At 45.5% G+C, this 12,110-nt stretch overlaps 1 protein-coding gene across 1 annotated transcript in view; it reads left to right on the forward strand.

Annotated features, from left to right (window-relative positions):
- The first annotated feature begins 2,993 nt into the window (after positions 1-2,993).
- The window catches only part of HHLA1 (HERV-H LTR-associating 1), a 25,035-nt gene continuing 15,918 nt past the window's right edge, over positions 2,994-12,110 (forward strand). The window contains exons 1-9 of the mRNA XM_023519702.1: positions 2,994-3,070; positions 4,164-4,225; positions 6,781-6,840; positions 7,618-7,698; positions 8,209-8,292; positions 8,397-8,480; positions 9,960-10,043; positions 11,697-11,753; positions 11,858-11,944. Of these exons, the coding sequence (XP_023375470.1) occupies positions 2,994-3,070; positions 4,164-4,225; positions 6,781-6,840; positions 7,618-7,698; positions 8,209-8,292; positions 8,397-8,480; positions 9,960-10,043; positions 11,697-11,753; positions 11,858-11,944 (676 nt within the window). The remainder of the gene's footprint in view (positions 3,071-4,163; positions 4,226-6,780; positions 6,841-7,617; positions 7,699-8,208; positions 8,293-8,396; positions 8,481-9,959; positions 10,044-11,696; positions 11,754-11,857; positions 11,945-12,110) is intronic.

The following is a 12,110-nucleotide window of genomic DNA, read 5'->3' on the forward strand; positions in this document are numbered from 1 at the left end:
AGCCCATGGCGTGGGCATTTTTCTCCAACGGAGTTGATCTTATTTCACTGTCCTGAGTTCTGAGTAGGATTATTATTCCATTTCCCCCCCTAGAGGATTGAAAGCAAAGTTATAAAGTCTTTTCCCACCCCCACTCTCTGTGTCTTTCACTAAGAACTCATATAAATCCCACGGCTCTGACTTAGCTCTTAATCTTTCTGGCTGCTTAAATTCTTTGAAGTTATTTATCCGGCTCGGGAGACAGGTAAGTCATATACTGGTGATGTTTTAAAACCCTTTAGTTTCCTCTTCTCCCCAAACCATGAAGCCAGCTAAGGAATGCGGCTGCCTAGATGCTGAAAGAGATGAGTAGAAGGAATCTGGTCATCTCTATCACCGATATCCACATCGCACTTAAGGGACGACTCCGTCCTTTGATGCCAGTCTGATTCTTTCATGGTTTTTTTTTTTTCTCTTAAGCTATTGATTAGAATCTTAATGCAGTCATCAGCTGGGAGGATGTACTCACATTCATGATGAAGGAAACATGATCCAAAGACTCAGAATGAGGATAAAAGAGTGTCCTAAAAAATGTCTGGCAGCAAGGGAACAGCTAAAAAATCATACTTTCTTAGTGGCCAGCCAATCAGGGATTTGGGTGGCAAACAGACAGAGACCCCAGTCCTGGCTTTTCAGCTGCATTCCCTTGGGCCAGTTGCTTGTCTGGGGCTCAAACTATAAAATGAGAATAATCACAAATAAGTAGAGTTGCTTTGGGGACCAATAGATTTCCACAGGGAAAATTCTTTGCACATCAGATGGTCAACAAATATTAGATTCTTTACCCTTTTTTCTGTATTAACTTTCTTTGAAACGGCAGACCCTTTTAGGGTCGTCTCATTGGCCTTGGGGCTGACTGCATAAGTGTGAAGCCCAGAGCTGCCACTCACTTGCTTAAGGGCCTTGGGCAAGTTGTCTGTCATCCCTCAGGAAGAGGGAGCTAGCTGATTCTTATGCTAAAGGCTGCTGAGAGAATGGACCACCAGAATGTGCTGAGAACGCATCATGCGGTCTCTCTGCGCTGGCCCAGGAGCTTCAGCGTCAGCGTCCGCCTGTCTGGGTGGGTGTCCTTCGGCTGCAGAGTACAGTGAAAAAAGCAGGGTCACTCGGCAGGCTAAGCTAACCTCAGCTGAGTGGTGATCCTTATCACTTGGAAGTAACACAATGTTTAATTAAGGCTCTGGCAGCTTTGTTCTTAGCATCTACCTTTCTACCTCTGGGGCCGCTGTCCATAAAACATGGACATATCATGAATTCATTTCACAAGACTCTGAGGCAGATTCCTGGTTCATCGGTCACAGTGGCACTTCTCAGCCCTTCTTCCGGGAGTGTGACTGGTTTCTAACCCCTTCCATCCACCGAAATGCTTTAAAATCATCAATTCTGTTTGCTTTCAACATCAGAGCCATCCGTGGCAGTCCAGGATGATACTGTGAAGGGCAGAGGAGTAGAGCGGGACATGGTGAAAAGAGACACAGACTTTAGTATCTGAGGGACCACAGTTCAAGTCCCAGTCGTTCCCCTTAGGAGCCATGGACCATGAGCAGAGGGCTTTGCTTCTGAGCCCCAGGTCCTTCTCTTGTGTGATTAGAAGATCAGTGTCTCTCTCATAGGGTGACTGAGAAGGTAAAATAACAGAGATGAAGCCCAAAAGCGAAGGCTACAAATTATACTCTTGGAGAGGGGGAAAAATGAGTTTCCTCTACCCTCTTAGGTTCAAGGACTGGGGCTCTGCAGATTCAATTGACAAAAGACAGGTTTACGGAAGAAAATGTTTAAGAATCTTGCTCCTTCGTAAGGCCTGTCTCTGTCCAGGGTAGCATCCAGAAGAAAACCACTCGCTATCTACGAAAAATTAAAAAGTAATGTCAGTGTTTACTAGCATCCTTCGATAAAATTCCAGAGGTGAGTCCAGCTCAAACGGACAGCAGAAGTTCTTGAAATAGAATTTGCCACGAAGACGCTCAGTTCCTAAGCCATTATTTTTGACCCTACTTTCTTTTGATTTTTCTCCCCCTCCCACATTCACCTTCCAGGTGTATGTTATTCTCCGCCAATGTGAAATTTCTTTTTTCAAATCGAGTCTGTACAGCCCGCATGTTAAATAGGTATTACGTTAATACCGGCACAGAGATTTTGTAAGCGTTCTGTGTGGTGTCTGGCACGCAGAAAGCACTCAGTAAATTGTCACCATTATTCTTATGAGTCTCTGCTCTGCGGCTTTAACTGTCACGCTGATTCTGCACAGCAAATTCCCAGGAGAATTGCCGGGACACAGTGCTGCCGAGGAGGAAAGAAAGTGTGAACATACACGCGAATATTAAATTTTTTCCTATTTATAAGCAGCAGTGATGTTGTATTTGGAGGGTATTTCCCATGGAAACGACATGGAAAAACCATGGAAGAGACACTGATTTTCTCTGAATATGCATGCAGGCCCCTGTCATATTCCCAGGTCTCCTGCAGCTATGTAGAGCTACATGAGTCATTCTGACACGGGCTGTAAATAAAAACAAGCATGTCACTTCTTGCCAGAACATTTAAGAGTTGGCGCATAATCCGCCAGCTCTCTCCCTTCCACTGCATGATGAATCAATGACTCAGGAGGCTGCACGGACCAGATAGAGAACTACAAGACAGTGGAGCCTCCATTAACCGGGGTCCCTGAGGGACTGTGTGGAGCAGTATTCCTCACTAATTTGCACCAGCAATGGACCGCAAACGAGACATCGACTTTTGTTGCTGCATTAAGCCAATGGGATTGTGGAGTTAGTTTGTTACCTCAGCATAACCTAACCGGCCCTAATTACACAAAGCCTTTTACAGATCGTATTTCTAATGACCTCCCACACAGCGTTCTCAGGGAGATTGCACATCACTGTAGATAGTCACCCAGCCTGCTTCCTCCAAAATGCTCCCTCGCCTGCTTCCAGGTGGTCTAGAACATCACAAGCATGCCAGGCTTCCTGGTGCACGGACCTCCGGTGAAGCTGTGCATGGGCCTCGCATGTGTCCTGTCTGTTTGGAACACAGGTGGGTCTGGCTGTTGGAAGTCTGGGTATTCACTGTGCTTCACAGGCTGGCGGCAGCCAACGTTTCAGGCCAAAACAGAAATGGCTATAATAAATTCCCAATTTCCGGTTTTGTCCTTTGACTTTCTGGATTTGAGTCTCATTTTTGCAACAGAATTATATTCTCTTCCACTGTATCAACTCTTGTCCAAACCATTATCTGCTCTTTCCTAGACCTCTAAATCAGCTCCCGCTTCTCTTGCATTTTCATGATCCACTCACCAGCCCGAGTGATTTTTCTGTAAATCGTATTCTGTCACCTTCCAAGTTTCTCCCTCATTTCCTCCTCCTTCAAAAAAAAAAAATTGTTCAACGATTCTACTTCTTTTGGAATAGTGTCCCAAGTCCTCTACATGATCTAGATGACCCTGCCCACTGTCGCTGGTTCCTGCAATCATCCATCTCCTTCATTCTCTATGTTCCATCATCGTTGGCTTCTTTTGGTTCTTTAAAGTAATACTCATGCCCATCTGAGAGCCTGGGCACGTCCTGTTAGCTGTACACTGAATAACCCCTCAGCCAGTCAACCTACTCTAGTGCTGCTTACTCTTCAGATCTCAGCCGAACGCTACCTCCCAGGAAAGCTTTCAGGTCACTGAGGTTAGATCAAGTTCTCTATTACATACCCTCAGACTGCCCTTCAGGTTAGATCAAGTTCTCTATTACATACCCTCAGACTGCCTGTTCTTCGTAATAATATCCTGAGTCTTCACTTCCTCGATGTCTGCCTTCCCAAAGAGGCCATCGGCTCCAAAAAGGTGGCATCTGTACCCATTTATTCATCATACTATCCCACGTCATCTAACACACACAAAGCCTATTAAAGGCCAGGTGCTGAATAACATTATCAATCATTAGTATTATTATAATTGGTCAATACATATTCGCTGCTTAAATAACTGAATGAATGAACAAACTATGCGTGAGATTTTTAGCAAGGCACTTTGCCATTCCGAATGATAATGTTCTCATTTTTTAAATGAGTATTTCACATTAATTCTTTCTGAGGTCATCTCTGGGTTATAATTTTTCTGATGAAAACTTTTCCATTTTTGTGTCTGCTGTTAAAGGAGAAGCCAAAGAGGAAAAGGTCATGACCTTCCTACCTACGACAGGTAAATGGGCAGGGGCTCCTTCCTAGCTCGCTCTGCTTCGGGCTGATTTCTTGTCTTCTCTGAGCCTCACTTTCCCAATCTGTAAAGTGAAGCGTGTGTCTATCTCAACCTCTTACGGTCCCAGTTACAGTTCTTACTGGTTTCTCGTTGCTTTACGGTTCACGGAGCACCTGGGCTCTCATAATCTTATTAAACTCGCAGAGGCCGAGACATTCTATTAGCAACAGAAGATTTCATAACGAAGGGTATTGTTATGGGCCGTCGTCGCCTCTGTAAGAATTCCATCTTGGCCCTGTTCTGATGGTTCTGTTTTGATTGGCTGTGCAGCAAGATGGTGAACGCACTGTAACATGAAGGGCACGTAGGAGTCAGGGGCAGAGTTTCTGTTCCTAGCTTTTGGGTATGCAGGATATGCAGGATAATTTGGGGGTATGGTTTTGGTTTGGGGAAGGAAGATGAGGATTACTCGTTATTTTTAAATGTTTATTTGTTTTTAATTGGCGCATTTAGTTGGTACATGTGGTTCAAAATGCGAACGGTACGAAAGTGTATAAACTTAAAATGCTCCCCCAGGCAGCCACCCCCATTCCCCAGAGGACCAGTTGTGTCAGTTTCTTGTGTCTAAGCAGAGTGATTTTTCAATAAATATTTCTCATACTTGAGCCACCAATTTTTTCCTCTTTAAATGGGAATAACAATTCCTGCTGAACGGGTAATTATAAAGGATAGAAGCTGACAAAATACTAAGGATGATTAAGTATGAAAAGTACCAGTATCTTATATTTTAAAGATACTGCGATGGTGGTTTTTTTAATCCAGAAAGAGGACAATAGTTTTATATTATCTGTCTGGCGATTTATCTGAAAAAAAAAAAAAAAAAAATGCTTCTGTTTAGCCCCCTATTCAGAAATCCCTGCTTCAGGTATATTTAGTTCACACTTCAAATGTTGTTACCCCAATCCACCCACTGATTTGTAATTATAACACCGCCCCCCGTACCCATGCTAAAGGGATAGGGCCCCAGAGCCCCCACCTACCGCTAACCCCAGAGCTCTGATGCTTGACCAGAAAGCTTGACAATCGGTGAGAGGACAAATTGGCCAATAACAGTTGACTGGACCTGGGTTCCAATAGGGTACTCGAAAAGCGGGAACAACCTAAGTGTCCATTCGCAGGTGAATGGTTAAAGAAAGTAAGGTATTCACATACCGTGGAATATTATTCAGCCTTCAAAAAGAAGACAATCCTGCTATTTGTGACGACATGGACGAGCCTGGAGGACATCGTGCCGAGTGAAATAATCCAGAGGCCAAAGGACAAGTACTGCGTGACACCGCTTCTGCGAGGGATCTAAAATAGTCCGACTCAAGGAAGCAAGGGCCCGGGGGCAAGGCGAAACAGGGCTGCTCGCCGGAAGTGAGATTTCAATCCTTCACTTCCCTTTCTGGGCCTCGATTTCCTCATGCTTCTTAGGGAGTGTAGCCTGAGATGACTCGTAAGGATGTTATAAATCGTGTGAGGCTGTGTTTCCACAAGACTATTTTACTCATGAAGACTTGTATTTCAGTGTCTGGAAAGAAGTTAGGAAGTTAAGAAGGAAAGTGCTGGGTCTTCGCTTGGTGCCACAGCCCGATCTTAAATCCCGGCTGACTCTGTGACACTGTGACTCGGGGGTGCACTGTTCAGCTTCCCTGTGCCTTGGTTTCTTCCATCTATAAAATGGGCATAAAGCACCTTCTCCATTGGAATGCGACATGGAAAATAATCGTTGCAACAATAATAGTAACAAACGTTGTGTGATTCAGTGGCATCTCATCCCAAGAGATAGATAGATCTTTTAGGCCGCGGCCTTACATCCCTTTCACAGGGGCCTTGTCCATGCCTCGGACCAGGCTGGGTGCCCCGAGGGAGGTGCTCACAGCATCCCACTGCTCCCTGTTTGATGCTCCTCAGGTGTGATTCCAGGTGACTCTCCCTCCTCCCACCTGAGCCACAGACAATGAGCTGCACGGAGGCGGACACCTGGTCCTTTCCCCTTGACCTCTTTACCCGCAACTCCGAGCAGACCGTTCGGCCCTCAGCGAGTGTTTGTTGAATGAATAAAAGATAAACGAACGTCTGTAGCATTTCAAATTTTCCTTTGATGTTTTCTTCTTCAATAGCGTGAATTTTGCCAAGCGGGCAAGTAGCCTGATATTTTGCAGAGGTCAGTGGTCTGTACCTCCAGCAAGCAGTTTCGATTCCTTCCAATGGGGCTCAGCTGTGCAAAAAGTTAGGCAGATTTCCTTCCCACTCGGAGCCTCAGCTGCCCTACCCAGTAAGGGGGTGAGGTAGATCAGCCCCTCTGCACCAGAATCGCTTTGCTTATTTATTAAATTGTGCATTTCTAGGCCACACGCAGCCCAAGGAGACTAGAATCTTAGGGTGGGACCTGGGCTCCTCCTCTTCACAGTGTCCTCATTGACTCTCACAGTCATTGGCCTGAGGCCTCTGCAGCACCCTGGGGCTGGGGATGGAAGCTCCCATTTCTCCCCTGAAGCCTTTTCTCTTCCCAGTGTCTGACCTCAGAGGAGCGGAGAGGAAGGAAAAGGGGGTGGCGTTTCTGGACACCACAGGTGAGTCCCCAACCCTGCAGGTCTCTGTGGGTGGCCTGGGCCGCTGAGCAAATCCTCCCACTTCTCCAGACCCCGCTCCCGACCCCCATGCGAGGTAACGGCATCTCTCCAGTCTTCAGAGTGCTTTAGCCATACAGGTACCTGAAATCAAGTAAAAGTTGAAAAAGCCAGTGTTTATAAAAATAGAAAGAAGGGCGTCCACTGCTATTTCCACCTGGTCAACTGTTTCCAAAGCTTCAGGAAACAGCTGGGAGGAGGGAGGGATTGAACTCAGCGGCGTCTCTCTACTCAGCTGCACAATATCTGGACAAGGATTGGTTAGTTGATTGACTTTGGTCCTGATGTCTGGGCCACATCCCAGACCTATTAAATCTGAATCTCTGCAGTTGGAGCCCAAGCACTGGAATTAAAACAATCTTTGCGGTGATACTCATGCCCAGCCACGTCTCTGTCAGACGGGAGGTTCTGTCCAAGTGCAGCATGTCCATTTCCTGGGGCTCTCACTGTGTTTGAGCGTTCCCCACCAATCGCTACTCTGTCCAATGCAGAGATAAAATAGTCCCTAAATGAGTGTTCCTTATCATGACACATGCCATTGGCTGTCCCCTGCTGAGGACAGGGACTGCCTTTTGTCTTTGAACTCCTTGTGCCTGGCACAGGCTGTGACTTCAGTAAATGTCCAAAGAGGAGGCACATCTGCCTGAATACCGGAAATGAGGCACTTTTTCCGATGCCAGCAGAAGCCTGCCGGTAGCGTTGTCTTCGAATCTCTTTCAGAGCTGCCTGCAAGGTCGGTGGATCTGTCCGAACTTAACCTGACAGAGCTGGTGAATGGGATGCTGGGCAGAGCTTTGAAAGGTAGGCTTTTCTTAAAAGCACAACCAGGCCCATTTTCGTCCTGTATGTAGCATCTTCACTCCCGGATTCTCTGTGACCTGGGCGAGGCACGTCACACCCGTGTCCCAGCTTCTCCCTGCTCAGAGTGGAGAAGGCGTTGTCCTACCTAACTCAAGACAATTGAAAACATCCAAAATAGGAGGTTTGCCACCATTTCCAGAGCAAGCTATATTCCAAGCGCAGCATAGAAATGTGCTGGCATTTCTAATCGTAACTATATGGTAAGAGAATTGCCAGGGCTTAAGGACCCATCGGGAAATACAGCCAAGTGACATGTGTTTTTGCATGTTTTTGTTTTGTTTTTGATTATTGGTTTCGGCTTCTATTATTTTATTGTTTATTTTCTTTATCTATTTTGATTATTTATTCATCGTATTAGTAATTTCTGTTATCCGTCTACTCATGGCCATTCTCATTCATCACATAAGACAAATTTGCCCGACGGTCTCTTTATCTTGATGTCGCTGGCAGGTAGCAAGCAATTCCTCTCCTTGCTGAGCATTACCTCCTACAGTTCCTTCGCCTTCCACAAGTTTTCTGTGGCCGTTTACAACAGTAAGTGCTGCCCGGCGCTTCTACGTGAGCGATGATGGGAGCGATGGGCCGGCCGGGCCTGGCTGAGTCACCAGGGCTACTGTGTGGACCATTTCTCTTCCCAGTTTCCAACCTGAAGACCGTGGACCCAACCAAATTCCCCACGCGGTACTGCTACTGTTTGAGCAACCGGACCAATGGCTTATCAGGTGGGTGGGACTAACCATGACCTTGACACTCTCCAGATTTTGCTTGTGCTCTTTCAGATAAGGCCAAATTAATTTTTACTCCTCAGAGTGAGATAAGAAAATACAGAATCATGCTTAAATATGTGCACGTTCATTGTGCCAGAAAGTTCTCTTCTTGAGTTTTACTCTAAAGAAATAGGTATGTCTGCACGAGAGAGACAAGAACAAAATGTTCATGCGGCATTATTTTAATAGCAAAATCTAAGGAAAATGGTTAAATAGTCTACCGTATAAACAAACTTCAGAAGACAACCATAGACAATACAGGTGAATAGGTGTGGCCGGAATTGGCCTATATTTGGAAAAATTTCCCTGACATTTTTAATTAGAAAAAGAAAGTTACGAAATAATATATAGAATACACTGTTCTTGATGACAAACTACATACAGATGTGGGCACCAGATGGATGGTTACCTCTGAAAAGAAAATCAGAATGCTCATTTTGGAGTAGAAGAGTGTCGATTAAGGGGACCTGTATTATCTGATTTTTTTTTTCAATAAGAGTATATTCATGTATTACTTTTATAATTAAAAATTAAAAGTATTACATGTTCCTTATATTTAGGGAAGCCTGAAAAATAAAAATGAAAATTACTCTTCCACGACTGATTCATTCATTCAACAATTCTTTACTGAACACATACTATTAGCCTCTTCCCTGTGGAGGTACCACACTGAGCAAAGCAGACAAACCCACCTCCCCACTTTCGTGGAACTCAGATACTGTGGGAAGGGACAGAAAATAAATAAATAAAGTGAAAACACAGTGCGTTGGCTAATAGCGTGACGGTGAGAACAATAAACCGGGGGGGAAGGGTGAGGAGGAAAGTGATAATAGGGACGGCCGCTGTGTGCAGGGTGGTCAGGGAAGTCTTAATGAGGTGGTGACTGAGGGGTGACCTGCAGGAAGTGGGGAGACAGCCCTGTGGTACCTGGAGATGGAGCTTTCCAGACAAAAGCCCAGGCAGCAGAGTGAGAACTGGAGAGGCAGTGAGCTGGAGCAGGCAAGCCAGGGGAGAGAGCTGTAGGTAGTGCGCTCAGAATTGTAGGGCAGAGGCAGGAAGGGTGTTGCAGATCATGTAGAAGTTTATAGAATAACGGGGGAGGAATGAATCGGAAAAATCATTATTCAACAATATGGCCTTGCACAGCTATTTGTGTTGGCAGAAGAGGTCTGGGGGTGAGAGCAATGGAAAGGGATGGAGATTATAGTAATGGGTCCACAAGTTTTCTGCCTGTCTGAAGCTAAGACTTTTTTTATATATATAATTAGTCATCTATTTCTGTATGATCGTTAATATTCTTCAATTCACAGAACTGAATCAAGTAGATTTATAAAATCTACTCTGAAAAATCCAAATACAATATATGATTTCCCTTAAGTCTCTGAGCTTTATTCCAAGTCTTAGAAATTTAAACCTTCTCAATCCATCCTGCAGATTTCACAGCCCTGCTAGTGGATGTCATCGGAAATTCTACCAGCTACCTCACAGAGATTTTTAAGTCCACCTCCATCCTCTCAGGTATGTTTATCTTGAAAATGCTTGGCAAATCTGTGATTTAGCATCCGTCAGGGAATGTCATCAAATCTAGCAGACCTCTCCACTCCAACTCCTGCCATAGGCCAGGCTGCTGGGAACTTTAGTGTACGTTTTATTCAGACAATCAGTGTGGTCCAGTTTCGACCACCAGCATCTGAAGTTTCCATCTTCCCATCAAAGCTATTCCTGGTGTCCAAAACATTTGAGGAAGATTCCAAGGCCTGAAGTTGGGGGAAATGTAGGCAGGCTCAAAAAACCGGCTTCTGTTAGACAGCTATGCTCCCACTTTAAAGATGAGAACACTGAGCTTCAGAGAGGTTGAATGTTTTGCTCAGGGTTGTTCAGAATTCAAATTCTGATCCACATGGGGCCTAATGTCTGACGTACAACTGAGAAAGACCGGCTCATGTAAAAGGCAGCTTCGTAGAACCTCCAGACAATTCACTTCCCCTCAGGGACTCACTTTGCAAAGCAGAGATCTAATCAATAGCCCAACACTCGGTCTCATCTGAAAGATGGTGTGCTCCCCTAGGGAGGAGCTATTGTTTTAGAAACAGGGAGATGGGGAGAAAGGATTAAGAATAGACGCCATTACATGGCGGGAACTCGTCTTCCCGCCATCCCCACCCTCCCCCCATATTCTCTCACTGGGTCCTCACTGCCACCTTACTGGGTTGCTACCGTATTTATCCCCACTGTACAGGTGCAGAAACTGTGGCACACAGATGTTAAGTAACCCGCCCAAGATTATTCTGCAGAGCTCGAATTCTAACCCAGGCGATCTGGGTCTGCAGTCCAGGCTCTCGGTCACTACGCTAATACATATAATAACAGTAGCACATTAGCAGTGACAATAATAATTATCATGACTGTTGACTGAGCTCTTCTATCTGCCAGGCACCTCACTCCGTGCTTCACGCACACTGTCTCATCGGATCGTCACAGCATCCTATCAGAGATGTGCCACATGTCCACAGTCCTTTGGGCAGCGTCTTTGGGGACAAGTATGTTTAGGAATTCAGAAGCTTTCAGACTTTTGAAGGTCCGTTAGGGTGTGTGCCCCGTACATGACATAACACCTCCAGCAGCATCCAGGACAGCCCGCATCAAACACACGCACATTCATTTAGCAGAAGGGTTGGCCCTTTACGCTAAGCGGAATAGATGAAGACTGCAAACAGCCTGACCTCTGTCAAGTCAGGTTTGGCCACCAAAAGAGTTTGGGTACCAAACTGACACAAAACCTTCCACCTTACAGAGATTTGGGGATTTGGACATTGCAAATAAGGGACTATGGGATTTGAATTTTCACCATTCTAAAATGGATAATTAATTGGGTCTTAGAGAGGTCGAACCACCCTCTTACAGTCACGTCGCTAGTTGGTGGCGGAGCTGGTGTCATAGTGGAAGAAGCTGACTCCAGGGGCTGTGCCTTTAGCCATTACGTTACACTGCATCCCAACCCCCTCCCCCCAAAAAAAGACACAGAAAATCAAGGCTGCATCAAAAGTAAGGAAGCAGCCTATTTTCCTATAGTGTCCTAAGCTAGGAATTTCCAGCTTAATTTTCATTTTGACCAAAACCTTCACAGCTTCAGACCCATTGCTAAGTCTTGCGTGCTGCTTTGTCTTACAGTGAGTCAAATGAACGCATCCGACTGCATCTTCATCTGTGTGATGACGGGAAAGTCAGGTGAGGCTTCAGCCGTTCTCTGACAAGCTCTCTGAGCTGAGAATTAAATGCAGCCCTCCAGCAGGCGAGCCCAAGATTTGATCCTGTTGGTCACACTTTTGCAGGAAGGAACCTTTCTGATTTCTGGGAGATGGCAGAGAAATCTCCTGTTATCAATTACACATTTACCAGCAGCCTGTCTGGCGTTCTGGGTGAGTGTGAACCCCCCAAACTCCTGCTCTGGAGTCTCCAGACCAGGGTTCTATCTGGCAAGCTGGAGACTCTGAATGCCCCCCGCGGGCATTTTATTCAACTATATGGTGCTGAATTCAGAGGATTTGGTCAGTTTTTAAAAGTTTTTGACTTTCTAGTTTTTTT

The sequence above is a fragment of the Pteropus vampyrus genome, unplaced genomic scaffold (genome assembly GCF_000151845.1).
Source record: "Pteropus vampyrus isolate Shadow unplaced genomic scaffold, Pvam_2.0 Scaffold232, whole genome shotgun sequence".
Classification (NCBI taxonomy): Eukaryota; Metazoa; Chordata; class Mammalia; order Chiroptera; family Pteropodidae; genus Pteropus; species Pteropus vampyrus.